At 38.0% G+C, this 19,173-nt stretch overlaps 2 protein-coding genes and 1 long non-coding RNA gene across 5 annotated transcripts; 2 read left to right on the top strand and 1 right to left on the bottom strand.

The window, feature by feature from the left end:
• Positions 1 to 2,817: 2,817 nt before the first annotated feature.
• Positions 2,818 to 4,532, top strand: LOC145903097 (uncharacterized). Its single transcript, XM_082991177.1, has 6 exons — positions 2,818 to 3,012; positions 3,122 to 3,301; positions 3,349 to 3,533; positions 3,586 to 3,710; positions 3,773 to 3,943; positions 4,330 to 4,532. Exons 1-6 carry the CDS (start codon positions 2,818 to 2,820, stop codon positions 4,530 to 4,532), a joined length of 1,059 nt encoding a protein of 352 aa, XP_082847303.1.
• Positions 4,533 to 8,917: 4,385 nt separating this feature from the next.
• Positions 8,918 to 18,234, top strand: LOC145901393 (tripeptidyl-peptidase 2-like). 3 transcript variants are annotated; one of them, XM_082989052.1, is made up of 28 exons: positions 8,918 to 9,201; positions 9,436 to 9,573; positions 9,721 to 9,797; positions 10,675 to 10,806; positions 10,877 to 11,019; positions 11,219 to 11,361; positions 11,510 to 11,586; positions 11,644 to 11,771; positions 12,109 to 12,208; positions 12,288 to 12,436; positions 12,662 to 12,777; positions 12,836 to 12,926; positions 13,036 to 13,119; positions 13,203 to 13,318; positions 13,493 to 13,611; positions 13,747 to 13,853; positions 13,991 to 14,145; positions 14,531 to 14,644; positions 14,988 to 15,182; positions 15,362 to 15,499; positions 15,574 to 15,818; positions 15,896 to 15,974; positions 16,038 to 16,076; positions 16,209 to 16,351; positions 16,431 to 16,527; positions 16,631 to 16,761; positions 17,868 to 17,990; positions 18,113 to 18,234. In XM_082989052.1, the coding sequence occupies exons 6-27, from the start codon at positions 11,332 to 11,334 to the stop codon at positions 17,950 to 17,952; spliced, it is 2,538 nt and encodes an 845-aa protein (XP_082845178.1). In that variant the 5' UTR covers positions 8,918 to 9,201; positions 9,436 to 9,573; positions 9,721 to 9,797; positions 10,675 to 10,806; positions 10,877 to 11,019; positions 11,219 to 11,331; the 3' UTR covers positions 17,953 to 17,990; positions 18,113 to 18,234. The 3 variants fall into 3 exon arrangements, with proteins under 3 accessions (XP_082845178.1, XP_082845179.1, XP_082845180.1); XM_082989053.1 differs by having other exon boundaries at positions 18,065 to 18,201; XM_082989054.1 differs by lacking the exon at positions 16,038 to 16,076 and having other exon boundaries at positions 8,919 to 9,201.
• Positions 15,673 to 16,190, bottom strand: LOC145902615 (uncharacterized). Its single transcript, XR_014402619.1, has 3 exons — positions 16,106 to 16,190; positions 15,927 to 16,012; positions 15,673 to 15,802 (listed from the first exon to the last, which is right to left on the bottom strand). It is a non-coding gene; the product is annotated as an uncharacterized LOC145902615 (long non-coding RNA).
• Positions 18,235 to 19,173: the final 939 nt, after the last annotated feature.

The following is a 19,173-nucleotide window of genomic DNA, read 5'->3' as shown; positions in this document are numbered from 1 at the left end:
ACCGAAGTCGACGCGCTTTGGCGACGTTGGCGGAAATAAGGTTCCATAGTGTACAATTGTACGTAACCATGAAGGAGACATCGTACAAACTTGAAATTTGGTACAGACAACCACAAGGGAGTCTACACCGACATACTAAACAATAAACCGGATACCACCTAATTAACCCTCTCTTAATCGACAACAAACTATTGTTTATGACGTAACAATTACATTTTTAGTCTATTTTAATCGATTGTCAAATATTTTAAAAACGAGCCCCTCCTTGACAATCGAGCCCATTCTCAACAAAAACCAACAAGTATTTCTCTCAAAAATCATCTAAACGTCAACCGAAGTCGACGAGTATTAGCGCCGTTGGCGGTAATAAGGTTCCATAGTGTACAATTGTACGTAACCATGAAGGAGACGTCGTACAAACTTGAAATTTGGCATAAACAACCACAAGGGATCCTACACCAACATACTAAAAAATTAATCCGATACCACTTTATTAACCATCTCTAAATCAACAATAAACTTTCATTTGTGACGTAACAATTACATTTTAGGTCTATTTTATTCGGTTGTTGTATATTATAAATAAGAGCCCCTTCTTGACAATCGAGCCCATTCTAAAGAAAAACCAACCAGTATTTTTCTCAAAAATCATCTAAACGTCAACCGAAGTCGACGCGCTTTGGCGCCGTTGGCGGCAAAAAGATCCCATAGTGTACAATTGTACGTAACCATGAAGGAGACATCGTACAAACTTGAAATTTGGTACAGACAACCACAAGGGTGTCCACACCAATATAGTAAAATCGTAACCCGATACCACTGTATTAACCCTCTCTTAATCGACGACAAACTAGTGTTTTTGACGTAACAATTACATTTTAAATCGATTTTAATCCGTCCTTAAATTTTGTCAAGAAGAGCCCCTCCTTCACAATCGAGAGTACTTTTAATAAAATCCAACGAGTATATCTTTCAAAAATCATTAAAACGTCAACCGACGTTAACACGATTTAGCGACGTTGGCGGTAATAAGGTTCCCATAGTGTGGAATTGTACGTAACCATGAAGGAGACATCGTACAAACTTGAAATTTGGTACAGACAACCACAAGGGGGTCTACACCAACATAGTAAAATCTTAACCCGATACCACTTTATTAACCCTCTCTTAATCGACGACAAAATAGTGTTTATGACGTAACAAACATATTTTAGGCCTATTTTAATCGGTTGTCGAATATGTAAAAGAAGAGCCCCTTCTTGACAATCGAGCCCATTCTCAACGGAATCCAACCAGTATTTCCTTCAGAAACTATCAAAACGTCAACCAAAGTCGACGCGCTTTGGCGACGTTGGCGGTAATAAGGTTCCATAGTGTACAATTGTACGTAACCATGAAGGAGACGTCGTACAAACTTGAAATTTGGCATAAACAACCACAAGGTATCCTGCACCAACATACTAAAAAATTAATCCGATACCACTTTATTAACCATCTCTAAATCAACAATAAACTTTCATTTGTGACGTAGCAATTACATTTTAGGTCTATTTTATTCGGTTGTTGTATATTATAAATAAGAGCCCCTTCTTGACAATCGAGCCCATTCTCAACAAAAACCAACAAGTATTTGTTTCAAAAATCATTAAATCGTCAACCGACGTTAACACGCTTCAGCGACGTTTACGGTAATAAGGTTCCATAGTGTACAATTCTACGTACCCATGAAGGAGACATTGTACAAACTTGAAATTTGGTACAGACAACCACAAGGGAGTCTACACCGACATACTAAAAAATAAACCGGATACCACCTAATTAACCCTCTCTTAATCGACGACAAACTATTGTTTATGACGTAACAATTACATTTTTAGTCTATTTTAATCGATTGTCAAATATTTTGAAAACGAGCCCCTCCTTGACAAGGAAGCCCATTCTCAACAAAAACCAACAAGTATTTCTCTCAAAAATCATCTAAACGTCAACCGAAGTCGACGCGCATTAGCGCCGAAACGACAAGACTTAAACAAAAACTGTTTTGACAGGTCATCTCCGTCTGCATTGTAGTTAACTTGTTGAAAATTTCAAGTCATTTGAAGGCAGATACAGCAAATGACAGCCGTGCATCAACTTTTTGCAGAGGGCACGACCAACGCGCCTTCCGCGCGCAAAATGCGCTACGATGGTAACTGTGTGTTTCAATATTTGAAAAACGACAAGACTTAAACAAAAACTGTTTTGACAGGTCATCTCCGTCTGCATTGTAGTTAACTTGTTGAAAATTTCAAGTCATTTGAAGGCAGATACAGCAAATGACAGCCGTGCATCAACTTTTTGCAGAGGGCACGACCAACGCGCCTTCCGCGCGCAAAATGCGCTACGATGGTAACTGTGTGTTTCAATATTTGGAAAACGACGAGACTTAAACAAAAACTGTTTTGACAGGTCATCTCCGTCTGCATTGTAGTTAAGTTGTTGAAAATTTCAAGTCATTTGAAGGCAGATACAGCAAATAATATTTAAACATTGTTCATTGCAACGGATTCCTGGGTGTATCAAGCCAGTTTTTGGTAAACTGCCTGTAAACTTATACATATCAGTATTTACTGCGTTATGAAAATGCCACAGCATGGCTTTTTACCTTACCATATTTGGCCAAACCATAAGTTGAAACTATTACCTTGTTTGGTAATATCAACTTCATTATAAGGACGTTGATAATGGCCTTTGTTTCGCAATATCCCCTACACTTTTTCTCATTCTTTCAATGAAATAGCGAGCAATCTGCCATGTGGTTTTTATTGCAAATTCAACATGAATTCGTTGGTAGGCATAAATGCTCGGCAACTATCGCTCTGCGGAGCTTTGCTTTATGTGGAGGATGCGATTAAATTTGCGCGGCAGTACAGGCTGTTGGCCAACAGTCACTCTTGTGTCTGTGGTACGCTGATGATGGAACAACGCCTACGGGCAAGCAAAGATGGGATAATATGGAGATGCCCGGACCAAGTAAGGGTTAGGGTTGATTTGCATTTCCCGTTGTCTTCTCCAAATTTAGGAAATGCCCAGAAGAAGTTGCGTTAACATACACTTCCTATAGTTGCCTTCATGCTTGCAGGAATGTCGAAAACGAGTCTCCGTTCGGACAGGATCGTTCTTCGAAGGAAGCAACCTGTCCACGGTTCAACTGCTTACAATTCTGTACTATTGGGCTGAGGGACGGAGTCAGGAGGCGATCGAGAAAGAGGCAGAAATCTCTAACAAAATTTCTGTTGATTGGTGTGGATTTCTCCGAGAGGTGATGGTTTTACCATTTAAATAGGTTGTTTAATACTTATTTACAAGGTTTACACTGGCATCATGCAGATATGCACAGAGGACCTTCTGCGGAATCCATGCATCACTGGAGGCCCAGGACATGTCGTCAGCATCGACGAGTCCTTGGTTGCTAAGAGAAAGCCTTGCTCGAACGCCCAGGCTCGCCCGATTCCGCAGCAGTGGGTGTTCGGTGGCATTGATGTGGAAACCAAGTACTTTTTTAAAAGCGTGTTAATTGCATTTTGCACAGAACTATTTTGACAGGGACTGTTTTATGGAATTGGTTCCTTCGAGGGACCAAGTAACCTTGGAGGCAGTTATACGCCGACACATTTTGCCCGGCACAGAAATTTGGTCCGACGAGTGGCGGGCCTATAACAATTTAGGAAGTAACTTCACTTAAGTGACCAGTAGATGTAGTTTTTTTAAACGTGTGTTTTTGCATTTGTAGACATCGGATATACTCACAGAACAGTGAATCACTCTGTGCAGTATGTTACGTCACAAGGCGTCCACACTAACACCATAGAAAGCCTGTGGTCGGCGGCTAAACGCCAGTTACGCCAAAAAAATGGTGTCCATCGGGACTATACTCCGACGTACCTGGACGAATTCATGTGGCGTCAGAGGCGACCGAAGTCGCACTATTTCCATGATTTGGTGCTGGCCATCAGCACTAATCCAAAATATCAAGTGTAAATGTAAGTGTGATTAATGTGGTACATTTTAACAGTTTATACGAATGTAGTTTTTCAGATAGACTGGCGTTCCTGTTGCGGAAGACGCATGTGCGCAGGTAAAATATGGCTAATGGCGAAGGGTCCTGCTGCAAAAAACCCTAACGACTGCATGGAGATTACCTCAAGGGTGCAGTTGGAAAATCTCAAATAACATAAAAATATTACAGTGCGGAAATAGGTTCGATTGTCAAAGAGGAGTTCTTCTTGATAATAATTAAGAGTCGATCAAAACAGTTGTAAACTGTAATTGTTGATGTCGCATCGAAAGATGCCAGCAAGACTGCGTTGTCCAAGCGTGCGGTGACATTGCGACACGAAGTTGTCTTCGATAAAGCCCAAGTTCTGGAGAAGGAGTTGGACCACTCCAAGCGGCTGTTTCTTGAGTTGCTTCACATCCACAAAAATAGTGGGTGCGTCAACGACAAAGAACAATGTGCTTTCTTTCCGACAGTTTCTAATAATTTGTTGTAACTGTTGTGTCTCCTGCAATGTTTGGCGTTTTTGCCTCTAGCACGTGATTTGACAAGCGGTGTCAAGGTGTCCTTTTTTCTTTTGTGTCCCTGCGTGTTTTAGTGCAGTTCACTTTTTGCATTATACCTGATGAAGTCTCGCCGCATGGCAGACGAAACGCCGAAGAAATACAGTACGTTATTTTATGCCAGAAGAGGAGTACATGCAATTGTTACATCACAAACAAAAGTTTGTCGTCCATTAAGAGAGGGTTAATAAAGTGGTATCGGGTTAAGATTTTACTATGTTGGTGTAGACACCCTTGTGGTTGTTCCTTCATGGTTACGTACAATTCCACACTATGGGAACCTTATTACCGCCAACGTCGCTAAATCGTGTTAACGTCGGTTGACGTTTTAATGATTTTTGAAAGATATACTCGTTGGATTTTATTAAAAGTACTCTCGATTGTGAAGGAGGGGCTCTTCTTGATAAAATTTAAGGACGGATTAAAATCGATTTAAAATGTAATTGTTACGTCAAAAACACTAGTTTGTCGTCGATTAAGAGAGGGTTAATACAGTGGTATCGGGTTACGATTTTACTATATTGGTGTGGACACCCTTGTGGTTGTCTGTACCAAATTTCAAGTTTGTACGATGTCTCCTTCATGGTTACGTACAATTGTACACTATGGGATCTTTTTGCCGCCAACGGCGCCAAAGCGCGTCGACTTCGGTTGACGTTTAGATGATTTTTGAGAAAAATACTGGTTGGTTTTTCTTTAGAATAGGCTCGATTGTCAAGAAGGGGCTCTTATTTATAATATACAACAACCGAATAAAATAGACCTAAAATGTAATTGCTACGTCACAAATGAAAGTTTATTGTTGATTTAGAGAAGGTTAATAAAACGGTGTCGGGTTAATTTTTTAGTATGTTAGTATAGACACCCTGTGGTTGTTTGTACCAAATTTCAAGTTTGTACGATGTCTCCTTCATGGTTACGTACAATTGTACACTATGGGATCTTAATACCGCCAACGGCGCTAATGCGCGTCGACTTCGGTTGACGTTTAGATGATTTTTGAGAGAAATACTTGTTGGTTTTTGTTGAGAATGGGCTTCCTTGTCAAGGAGGGGCTCGTTTTCAAAATATTTGACAATCGATTAAAATAGACTTAAAATGTAATTGTTACGTCATAAACAATAGTTTGTCGTCGATTAAGAGAGGGTTAATTAGGTGGTATCCGGTTTATTGTTTAGTATGTCGGTGTAGACTCCCTTGTGGTTGTCTGTACCAAATTTCAAGTTTGTACAATGTCTCCTTCATGGGTACGTAGAATTGTACACTATGGAACCTTATTACAGTAAACGTCGCTGAAGCGTGTTAACGTCGGTTGACGATTTAATGATTTTTGAAACAAATACTTGTTGGTTTTTGTTGAGAATGGGCTCGATTGTCAAGAAGGGGCTCTTCTTTTACATATTCGACAACCGATCAAAATAGACCTAAAATATGTTTGTTACGTCATAAACACTAGTTTGTCGTCGATTAAGAGAGGGTTAATAAAGTGGTATCGGGTTAAGATTTTACTATGTTGGTGTAGACCCCCTTGTGGTTGTCTGTACCAAATTTCAAGTTTGTACGATGTCTCCTTCATGGTTACGTACAATTCCACACTATGGGAACCTTATTACCGCCAACGTCGCTAAATCGTGTTAACGTCGGTTGACGTTTTAATGATTTTTGAAAGATATACTCGTTGGATTTTATTAAAAGTACTCTCGATTGTGAAGGAGGGGCTCTTCTTGATAAAATTTAAGGACGGATTAAAATCGATTTAAAATGTAATTGTTACGTCAAAAACACTAGTTTGTCGTCGATTAAGAGAGGGTTAATACAGTGGTATCGGGTTACGATTTTACTATATTGGTGTGGACACCCTTGTGGTTGTCTGTACCAAATTTCAAGTTTGTACGATGTCTCCTTCATGGTTACGTACAATTGTACACTATGGGATCTTTTTGCCGCCAACGGCGCCAAAGCGCGTCGACTTCGGTTGACGTTTAGATGATTTTTGAGAAAAATTCTGGTTGGTTTTTCTTTAGAATAGGCTCGATTGTCAAGAAGGGGCTCTTATTTATAATATACAACAACCGAATAAAATAGACCTAAAATGTAATTGTTACGTCACAAATGAAAGTTTATTGTTGATTTAGAGATGGTTAATAAAGTGGTATCGGATTAATTTTTTAGTATGTTGGTGTAGGATCCCTTGTGGTTGTTTGTGCCAAATTTCAAGTTTGTACGACGTCTCCTTCATGGTTACGTACAATTGTACACTATGGAACCTTATTACCGCCAACGGCGCTAATGCTCGTCGACTTCGGTTGACGTTTAGATGATTTTTGAGAGAAATACTTGTTGGTTTTTGTTGAGAATGGGCTCGATTGTCAAGGAGGGGCTCGTTTTTAAAATATTTGACAATCGATTAAAATAGACTAAAAATGTAATTGTTACGTCATAAACAATAGTTTGTTGTCGATTAAGAGAGGGTTAATTAGGTGGTATCCGGTTTATTGTTTAGTATGTCGGTGTAGACTCCCTTGTGGTTGTCTGTACCAAATTTCAAGTTTGTACGATGTCTCCTTCATGGTTACGTACAATTGTACACTATGGAACCTTATTACCGCCAACGTCGCCAAAGCGCGTCGACTTCGGTTGACGTTTTGATAATTTCTGAAGGAAATACTGGTTGGATTCCGTTGAGAATGGGCTCGATTGTCAAGAAGGGGCTCTTCTTTTACATATTCGACAACCGATTAAAATAGACCTAAAATATGTTTGTTACGTCATAAACACTATTTTGTCGTCGATTAAGAGAGGGTTAATACAGTGGTATCGGGTTAAGATTTTACTATATTGGTGTAGACACCCTTGTGGTTGTCTGTACCAAATTTCAAGTTTGTACGATGTCTCCTTCATGGTTACGTACAATTGTACACTATGAAACCTTATTACCGCCAACGGCGCCAAAGCGCGTCGACTTTGGTTGACGTTTTGATGATTTCTGAAGGAAATACTGGTTGGATTCCGTTGAGAATGGGCTCGATTGTCAAGAAGGGGCTCTTCTTTTACATATTCGACAACCGATTAAAATAGACCTAAAATATGTTTGTTACGTCATAAACACTATTTTGTCGTCGATTAAGAGAGGGTTAATACAGTGGTATCGGGTTAAGATTTTACTATATTGGTGTAGACACCCTTGTGGTTGTCTGTACCAAATTTCAAGTTTGTACGATGTCTCCTTCATGGTTACGTACAATTGTACACTATGAAACCTTATTACCGCCAACGGCGCCAAAGCGCGTCGACTTTGGTTGACGTTTTGATGATTTCTGAAGGAAATACTGGTTGGATTTCGTTGAAAATAAGCTCGATTGTCAAGGAGGAGCTCTTATTTATAATATACAACAACCGAATAAAATAAACCTAAAATGTAATTGTTACGTCACAAATAAAAGTTTATCGTTCATTTAGAGAAGGTTAATAAAGTGGTATCGGGTTAATTTTTTAGTATGTTGGTGTGGAAACCCTTCTGGTTGTTTGTGCTTAATTTCAAGTTTATACAACGTCTTTTTCATTGTTACGTACAATTGTACACTATGGAACCTTATTACCGCCAACGTCGCTAAAGCGTGTTAACGTCGGTTAAAGTTTTGATGATTTTTGAGAGAAATACTTGTTGGATTGTGTTGAGAATGGGCTCGATTGTCAAGGAGGGACTCTTGTTTATAATATTCGAGAACGGATTAAAATCGACTTTAAATGTAATTGTTACGTCACAAACAAATATTTGTCGTCAATAAACAAAGGGTCAATAAACTGGTATCGAGTTAACTTTTTAGTATGTTGGTGTAGTCACCCTTGTGGTTGTCTGTACCAAATTTCAAGTTTGTGTGACGTCTCCTTTATTGGTACGTATGGATGTTTACTTTGGGACTTGTTTGCCGCCAACGGCGCTAAAGCGCCTTAACCACGACTTTCATTTTTTCATATGTTGGTTTACGCACCCTTGTGGTTGATCGTACCCAATTTCAAGTGTCTCACAGGTTTGTTTCATTATGTAATCAATGAAGCGTAAAAATGTATTTCTTCGTTGCTGTTGTGCCTTTTGCCGACCTTCATGTGCCTGCAGGAGAACCGCGTATGTGTGTGTGGGCGAGAAACTTCGTCGTTGCATATCTTCGGTTAGTGACGTCACAGTGACGTAATTTTTGGTGTGACGTCATGACTTGACCCCACCTTCAATGTGACGTAATTTGGGGGTTCCCCGATTTTTAGAAGATAGGTACGTACAATAGTACACTAGACCCGGTACGTACGATTCCGCACTAGACCCAATTATTCAATCTGTTTTCACCAGTTAGCATTTTTTTGATAAAATTGACTTGTATATATTTGAAGTGCGACTGTTGGCCCATCATCAGGATAATCCAAACAGACATTTGTGGACTCTTCATTATGCCCAGGCAGCATTCGATTATGCCGTTATAAAATTTGTTAATGTGGGATTTTTTGGACCAGACGAAATGTCAACAAAATCCTTCTTTCTGGTGTATTTGGAGTACATGAAGCAGTAAGTCAAATATGGTGATTTCGAACACTTTGGACAAGCAAAAGGTGAAGCAGTATGTTTTCAAACATATCAGTTCTCAACAGTGCAGCTTGGTGACTAGTGATGTTGTTGCACATCAAGCATCCATGTGAAAATATTCAATAATAGTTCTTAACAATGTCTATGTTCAACTTCTCCGTGAACATTTATAAAAAAAGGAAAAGTTCTTTGTGTTGTTATTAATTTTGGTAATCGCCTAAGTATATTGTGAAGTCTCATCTGTTTTTGATATCATTTAGGGTCACATGGAATGCATGTTGTAGCCATAACTTTGCGGATGAACCAGACAAAAATCGTATTACACCTGGTGCACAAATTGTTGCGAGATTGTTGATTCCAAACTTGCTACCATGGAGACCGGAACTTTAATCAGAGGGGTCAGTTTGATATTTTGTTTGTTGTAAAATGTGTAGCTTTTTGTGTTGTATTCTGTATTGTTAAAACAGCTGGAACAGACGGTTACTATTTTCTGTGTACTTGTAATTTCATATATTAACATATATATATACATGTTTGTGTTCCAGTTATCAGAGGTTGTTCGTCTGGGATGTGATCTTGCCAACCTCTGTTATGGTGAAGCGTGCCACTGGCTGGGGGCTGAGTAAGAAATATGTCACCTATCACTTACATGCATAGGCGTCGATATAGGGGTGACTGGGGTGGCATGTCACCCCTCACAGACAAACATGGGTGACAACGCATGCATTGTCACCCCTGGATTTCGTTTAAATTAAAAATTATTGTCAGAAAAACCATATATACATTATACTATGCGTTGAGCTAGTTTTAAACGACCAGTACTATCACCATTACAATCAGGACAAACACAAGTGTCTTGTGGATTGTTACGTAACAAAGTGACAAGAAACGGAATTTGCGTCATTTACTGATGTTTAGGGTGATACGACTGACGAAATGTTTTTTGCATGTTTCTAAAACCTGGAAAAGTCACCCTTAATATTTTACAAAACGTTAAAAAATCGACGCCTATGCTTATGTGTCATTGAATTTGTCATGTGTGTTTTTCAGTAAAATCACTATAGAAGAGGCCGTCACCAAACACAATTTTATATTTGTGTCAAGTGTCGGCAACAATGGTCCATGTTTGTTGACAGTGGGCTCACCAGGTGGCACTTTTTAATGATCGATTTTTTGCTGTGTTGTGTGGTTTTGCCACAATGAGAAAAATATCTGGTGTAAGTGAATTGTTGACATGTTGACAATTTTCTGGAGTGTGCATTCATATTGTTCCTAGTTTGGAGAACTCTTGAAAAATATAACATTGACATTAGAAATAGATGTCTATGCAAAATCCATACACTTCATGAGTCACGGAACAATTCCCTGTGCTAATTAAGAACTTTTCAAAATTGATTGCACAGACACATATGTGCAAATTATGTATCAACTTACCTTTTATCAAATGTTACCAACTCTGAAATTCAGGAATTAGGAAATAACCACCTATGTTCTTCCAGTTTACATCAGATGGAAGACCCAAGATTGTCGACATCATTGACGCAACAGGTAGTGGAGATGTTGACACAAGCACTGTAGTTACTCCTGATCGTGACGGAAATATTGTTGGTCTAACTGGTCGAACACTGAAGGTGTGTAGTTACTTTGGTATACATGTTGATTTGACAGCATAATGTTTATCAATGAAATATCATTTTGAAGCATGGCAAGAAAAATGACATTGCGTTAATTAGTTGGTATTTTTTTTGATTCCATCGGCTTGGAACAACCCAAGTGGAAATTACAACATTGGTTTAAAAGATTTGTCCATCATTTTTTCTAAAAACCTAAAAGATTGCTTGCAGGTAAAAAGAGAGAATTTTTCTTGTAATCAGCAATTTTGTTTTAAAATATAAATGATATAATTATAAAAGATATAATAATATTAGGCAAAATGTGTGTGCACATGCAGTTATGTTGCCAGTCCAAGTGGAGTGATATGATTATTGAGATTCAACAATTTTATTTATTTATTTGGTTGCCTGAACAATTAAATATTCACAGAAAGAAAAGAAGGAAGGTACATGGGACTCCCAGCACAAGAAAATTACTGCCACTACACTAGGCAAGATTGAAGAAAGCACCAAAGCAGACCAAGGAACCCTGCAGTTGCAACCATGGAGACTGGAACTGGTTTAATCAGAGGGGTCAGTTTGAAATCTTGTTTGTTGTAAAATGTGTAGCTTTTTGTTTTGCACTCTGTATTGTAAACAGCAGGAACAGATGGTTACATCATGTTATTATCTGTGTATATACTTGAAATTTTGTATGTTAACGTAAATATTTGTGTTGCAGTTATCAGAGGTTGTTCGTCTGGGATGTGATTTTGCTAACCTCAGTTATGGTAAAGCGTGCCACTGGCCGGGGGTTGGGTAAGAATGTTACCTATCATTTACATGTCATTGAATTTGTCATGTGTGTTTTTTCAGTAAAATCTGTTCCACTGCAGAAGAGGCCATCACCAAACACAATCTCATATTTGTGTCAAGTGCCGGCAACAATGGTCCATGTTTGTCGACGGTGGGCTCACCAGGTGGCACTACAGAGCACATTATAGGTAGGTTATGCTGTGTGCACTTAAAATACCATGTCCATAAAATGTTGATACAATTTCTTGCATTTTAAGAAAACAAAAAAAATTACATTTATTTTATGCCAGGCGTCCAAAACATATTCACAAACATTTTCACCATGACTTATTTTCTACATCAATCAGTTGCTTTGTTGTCATTCTTAAAAAAATTCTTGTAAATTGTTTCTTTGTAGCACCTGTGCTTTGTCGGTAGACTGTATGGTTTCCTTGTCTCTCTTTTCAGTATCACTCACATGGCGTTTTGCTGGTATTCAGTTCTTTACACAATAAAGGTTCTCAAATTCCTTATCTTGTTCTTTAGGTGTAGGAGCGTGGGTATCTCCTGACATGATGACAGCTGAATATTCGATGACTGAAAAACTGCCTAGCAACCAGTATACATGGTCGTCAAGGGGCCCATGGTAAGCAATAAAATAACTTGTTTTTTGTTGTTAGTTACCTTGTGTTATTAATTTCAAATGTTATTGAATCACATTTTAGTGTGAATGGAGCACTTGGCGTGTCCATATCAGCACCAGGTGGCGCCATCACCTCTGTTCCAAATTGGACCTTACACAGGAGTCAGCTGATGAATGGAACCTCAATGTCTTCACCAAATGCGTGTGGTCCAATTGCACTTATTTTATCAGGTAGACTTTCATCTGGTTTGGACAGAAACTAAGTAAATATTGGTAAAGAATTAGTTATATTGGTAAAGAAGTAGTTGTGTATTTGGTGCAACTTCACTTTGTATCTCTGGTAGATTAAACAAAAATTGAAATAGTTCAGCAACTAAAATTTTGGAAATTTTTGAATTTTATTTTTTAATTGCTGCTTTGTGCAGATTCAAGAATAAAAATACTGTTGTATTTTAGCATTGAAAGCTCAGGAAATACAATATACTCCATACAGTATTCGCCGCGCTATCCAAAACACAGCATCAAAACAAGGCTCTATTGAATGCTTTGCTCAGGGTCATGGATTTTTACAGGTAGGCTGATATGAATATAGTGGGAGGTCACATTTAATTTATATCTCACATTTTTAAGGTAAATGAAGCATATGAATATATAATAAATAATGCTGCTGCACCAGAAAACAAGATATCTTTTGACATTTCACTTCCACAATCAGGAAAAGGTTATTGTTGATAGTTTAAGATAAATTGTTGTTTGCAACCTGTATAGTTTCTAAATTTCAGTTATCTATCAAGATCATGAAATCAACATAATATTTAACTTGTTTGCAGGAATTTATCTACGTTCTTATGAAGATTGTTTGAAACCACGTTCTGTCAGTGTGACTGTCGAACCCAAATTCCACTCTTCAGCAAGTAAGCACAAAAAATAATAAACAGTTGTCAAGCCCTCTTTGTGGTCTGTGTTTGCAGATGAACGTTCATTTCTCAATCTTCAGGTCCTGAGGAAAAGATTGAATTCAGTTGTCACATGGCTGTATGCAGTGACCAGCCCTGGGTAGTTTGTCCAACACATCTTGAAATGATGAACATGGCAAGAGCGTTTGTCGTCAAAGTAAGTTTTATGGCTGCCACCAAGATTTGCCTAAACTAAACAATTTGGAATAGACTTTAATAATATAGTTACGCAAACACCAAGTAAATAATGTTACTTGAAAGATGTTGATCTGTTGTATGGAATCTAATTCATGTTTGTTTAAATTAAATCATCATCTGGTTGCATTTTCAGGTGGATCCAAGAGGATTACCTCCAGGTGTACATTATGCCCAGGTTCAAGGTTTCAACACAAAGCGTTTGGATGCAGGAGTACTTTTCACTCTGCCAGTCACTGTCATTAAACCAGAAAAGTAAGATCCTTCAGTTTCCTGTCTTTTAATTATTTTTATTTTTTTATGATTAATTTTTATTGTAATTTTTTTGACTTCATTTCCCAATGAATGAAAAATTTCACAAAACTTATAACCTGAGATATCTTTGTCTAGAACTGGTCAACTCACCAACTACCGACTTCAACAAGAACAACGAACGTTTAAACCTGGACAGATAGCAAGAAAGTTCTTCCATGTACCTGAAGGTGCAACATGGGCAGGTCAGGATTTGACAAATGCACAGATTCAACCTAGAATTAACTTTATGCTGAAAATGTATTTTTTAGTTCTTAGCAACAGCTTGCTTGAGGCTTGTATTGGCTCTTATATTAGGATCAGACAATTACTTTTCCCACAGAAATGACGTTGAAAAATCACTCAATTGATCAGTCAGCAAGATTCGTGTTACACTGCGTCAATATTCGACCACAAAGAGCATTTCGTGAACAAGAGTTTTACAAGCTTGTAAATGTTCCAGCAGGTGGCTCCACAGAGCAGGCGTTTGCTGTTCAGGTAACAATTCCCGCCTTTGTGCACAATAATATCATATAATATCTAACATTAGTAATTTTTTTACCTCTACATACATTTGATAAGCAAAGTGGAGCCAATAATATGAATTGTGTAAGCTGCAGACAGATGGCCACTGTTTCAACATAAAAGGTCTTGAGCATCAGTGCAGCTGGTGTGACTATCAGACGACTTTGCTGACCAAACGGCCAAGCAAAGACTTCCACTTTGTGGTGACTATACAATCACCGTAGGTTGCACCTAGTCGTCTGATAGTCACACCAGCTGCACTGATGAGACCTTTTATGTTGAAACAGTGGCCATCTGTCTGCAGCTTACGCAATCTACATGCATTGTTTTGCTTTACTTAATGTGTTTTACTTTTTAGTCTGGGATCACAGTAGAACTCTGTGTCGCCCACTGGTGGTCAAGTTTAGGTGACGTCTCCATTTCATATGACGTCAAATTCCGTGGGCTTACCGTTAGCAACAACTTGGTTATGGTGAGTGTAATATTTCTATATTTGACTCATAACACAGAATATACCCAAACCGACCACTTCATTCACTCTGATTGGTGAACCACTGTAGTCAAGGTTGTGGGTTCAAAGTTCAAATCTTACCAGGAGCATGTTGCTATCACTAGTCAGCTAATATCAATCAGTGTCGGTGATGTCACTATAAATAAATGAATGATATGATAGCTGAGATAGACCACACTGCCTTAGATTGTCAGTTCAATCTTTCGTAATGTGGTATCTAGTCCTGAACACAAAACTTTGCATGTGTGTTGTACAACCAAGATGAAGTAAATACAGAAAGTAACGTAGTCATGAACCTCCCCAGCATGCAGCCAACGGAATTCATCGCCTTGAAGCTTGCTCATTGGAAAGAGAGGATCTCTCACCCTCTATAACCCTCAAACACGTTGTTCAACCCCTGAGAGCAACTGATCATTGTATACGTCCATTATCAGCTAGAGATCATGTTCTTGGAGAACAACCAACATATGAGATGATCAACACATACCCTTTGCATGTGGTGAGAATGTGGTTGATTTGAATCAACAGAGACTTAAAACTGTTCATGTTTTAGTTACGAAATTATCGCATAAACCTAAAACAATTTATGATGAATTTAGGAAGTTTTAAACTGAGCAGCCTGCACCTATTACTGGGGCTACTATTGTAACTTATCAACTCACAATAAATTGTCTGCAGACAAAATCATCTGATGTCACCATATCCTTTCCCATGTTGTCGGATTTATTGTACGAGAATGAATATAACAGTCAGATATGGTTGATGTTTGATTCCAACAAGTGCTTTGTGGGTGCAGGGGACGCTTATCCTCACCAGGTATATTCATTATAGTGATTACATATCATATTTGCAATTCGACACAGTTGATTGTGCATGTATTTATCTTACAGTACCCAATCAAATTGGACAAAGGTGAATACACAATACGCTTACAAGTCTCCCATTCATCGAGGGACGCCCTACACCGACTCAAGGACGCCGCACTAGTGGTGAAAGCCAAACTGTCGTCATCAATATCACTGGATGTTTTTTCCACATACAGAGACGCGTTGATGGGAAGTAACAAGATGTCGAATCAAACAGTGATTCCTGGACATCCATTTCCATTCTATGTTGCTCCTTTACAAGAAGACAAGTAAGATTGTGTTTATTTGGTTTGTTTGTCATGTGACAAGCGCTAAACAACATTTAAATCACTTTTAAATATTTCAGATTACCAAAGCATGTGACTGGAGGACAGTACCTGATTGGTCAGATGAGCATGGCAAAAGGGGAGCTTGGAAAACGTGCAGTAAGTTGTGTTAATTCAAACACTCAATTTATCTTCCTCTGAAGCAATGTGTATTGTTAACAGAGCTTGTATAGCGGAAAAAGGTCCAAGATTTCTGAAGAGGTAGAATAACAAACTATGCAGAAATTCACCTTTTGCCTTTGTTGCTTTTTTTCATATAGATGATGTCCTAGACTTCTGCATCTAAATCAGTAGAGTTCAAATCTTATATGTTGCCTATCTTGTTTCCTGCAGTACACATACAAATTCACGTACGTCCTGATCGACCCACCGAGCAAGAACAAAACTAACCGCAACTCAAACTCAAAGAAATCAAACAAAAGCTCCAACCAGTGTGAGGATGATGTCAGAGACCTTCAAATTTCCTGGGTTGCTAAGTATGACGTAACCAAATCCGATAATTAACAAAATCATTGCTGACACGATTATATCCTAAACTTTGATATTCCGTGACAGACAAGAACGACTGGACTTGTTTGATAAACTGAGGTTGGACTGGGGTGAACACATACCTCTTTACATGGCTAAACTACAAGCACTTGAAGCAGCAAAGGTAATCATTACTTTTATAAGACAGGTGAATTAGTAAAAATTCCTGGAAATACTTTGAAAACAAAAGTTATTTTTTCACCATCATTAAGCTCATGCATTTGTAGACAAGAGAGGAGAAATTGGATGAAATAATAGAGACGGCTGATGAAGTTATATCTCGTATTGATACTCATCAATTATCAGCTAACCTTGGGATTAAGTGCGACCCAAGACCAGATGCTGCTTCCATAAAGAGGTAAAACCACCAGACTGGCAACCATTTAACTCTAGTGTGATTCGTTAAAATTCTATTTCTGTGTAAAACGTTTCATGCGAAGAGCTTGTGAAAGTAATATAATGTTATGTCAATAATATTCTTATACAGTATATATGTGTGTATATTTACAATGCAACTTAGCGATTGCTTGCAAGTCAATCAATATTACATAAATTTAAGCCATTCCATGTTAAATCATCACCAAATGACCTAAACCTCTTTAATGTAGATGAAACATATGTGTTAAGTACTATGGCACAGTCACTCATGCCAAATTTTAGTTCACTCGGATCATTGGTTCAAGAGTTATGTTTCCATACAGTTGTCGTTTTGGGGCAAAGTTCAGGGGTTTGCCTTCTGCTTTAACCCCTTTATTTCGAAAACTACTTGGCCAAATTTGATGACTTCGGTATTGTTTGAAAGAGAATTGTCTGTATAATCAGTTTTGATTTTTTGTTTCCTTCTTACAATGACCTCTTGACCTTTGTTGTAACCCTGAATTTGACCTGGCCTGATTCGTGACCCAGAGGTCGTCAGATGGTTAACTTTTAGGTCTTATAACATACAGCTTACAGCTACAACATATCAAATCATTGAAGTGGTAAAAGTTTTTGGTTTCTTGTTATATCGCTTCATAAAGATAATATTGGCTAAGAAACATCTCTTTTGGTCATACATGAGTAATTTGGGATATACCTTGTTTTTATACACAGCATGGAATATTAAATGTTATAATGTAATTTTCCCACAAGCTGTGGTATCAAATAGGGCAGTTGAGTAATTTTCGTGCATTGAAATTCAATTTTTCCTAATTCATGTTTTTGCACAACAAACTTGTTTTCCTTTCTCAAGGTACACAGAAAATAAACCTTATTCATAAATGCATCCCACTTCATCCACATTCTGAAAATTGTTCCTCTTCTGTTATAATATATGTTTAATAAGGCCAATAATTGTGTTCCTATCCCACACGAAATGTTTCCTTCAGTGGTCCAACAAGTGTCCTTCTGGTTTGGCCAGTGGAACAATTAAGATGGTTTTAGGCGATTTGACATGGAATGACCCATTTACATTTTCCTTCGCAGTGAAAGTGAAAAACAGAGATGTCATCTCATTGGATCGCTCGTGTATAAAGGTTGTGCTCTCGCAGATAAAATGGTTCAACTTTGACACAGCGAGGGAAGAAAGATCAAAAAGTGAAGCCACAGGTGTCTCTTTATTATCTTTGATTCATGCTTATATCGCTGTAATTATACTTGTAGCTTAGTAACATATTTTACAGTGTATTGAATACACCAGTTGTGTTTTAAACACATATCTTTCTAAAAAGATGAACCGCATGAGGGCGCTGACAATCTTGGTAGTAGTGAAACAACTTATGGTGAAGTTTGCGAACAACTTAAAGAAACTTTCGAAAGGTTGCAAATGTTTGCGGACATGAACGAGAGCAAGGTGGGATGGAAAGTATATATTACCATAAGCGCTATTATGAGCTTGTCGTCTTATCTGACACTTGCATGTTATACCAATAGTTAAGAGAAGATCACCATGTTCAATTCATTCTATACAGAGTACCAGCATATATACACAGTATAAACAACACCAGTGCAAGCTTTTAATGACATTTTTGTCGTTTCCAGGTTTTGCCTTTTGTTTTTAAACACGCGGTCGCCAATAAGAAATATGGTCTGGCCGCCCGAGCCCTGCTTAAACAAAGCGACGACAAGAAATGCAAAGAGACTGACTTGAAACTTATTGAGGTTTGTATTCAAGTCTTAATGTGGACGTGTTACGTCACCTGTGTTTTGGGTCATCTTAAAACTATTTACACGCAAGAAATTCACTTCAAATTTTGTACCCAAGAAACTTACTCGTACGCGACCTAACATGATTGTTTGATTAAAAATGGTTTTACACAAATGTCTATAACTAAAAAAACAAGGCCAGAATCATTTCTAGAACCACACAGGTATTTAAGTACAGGTTTAAAGCAAACCAATTTCGACAAATATCATTGAAATGCGAAATATTATAAAAATAAAATACAGTAAGTTTTACTTGTTGTTGCATAAAAAGCAATAAACTGCAGGTGATTTTTGTAATATTTTTGAGCTGTGTTGTTTGAACTTACTACTGTTTGTTGCAGATTTGTCGCAAACTTGGTTGGGAATACGTGGCGCAATACATTGAGATGTCCCTTCCAATAAAATACCCAGCCTCATTCATTCCATTTTAAAGCGATACAACGTGTATTGTGTGCCGCTGTTTGTTGCGGTTTATTGCCGTCGTCCATCGCAGTTTGTCGCTGCTTTTATCTAAATTTCAATTTCTGTTTTTACTGGCAAAGATCTGAACTTTGTTTCACTAAATTAGTTTTTTTCGGCCATATTC

This window comes from Ascidia mentula, chromosome 5 (genome assembly GCF_947561715.1).
Source record: "Ascidia mentula chromosome 5, kaAscMent1.1, whole genome shotgun sequence".
Lineage (NCBI taxonomy): Eukaryota > Metazoa > Chordata > Ascidiacea > Phlebobranchia > Ascidiidae > Ascidia > Ascidia mentula.
The sequence above is the reverse complement of the archived record's forward strand: the minus strand, read 5'-3'. Positions and strand labels throughout refer to the sequence as shown.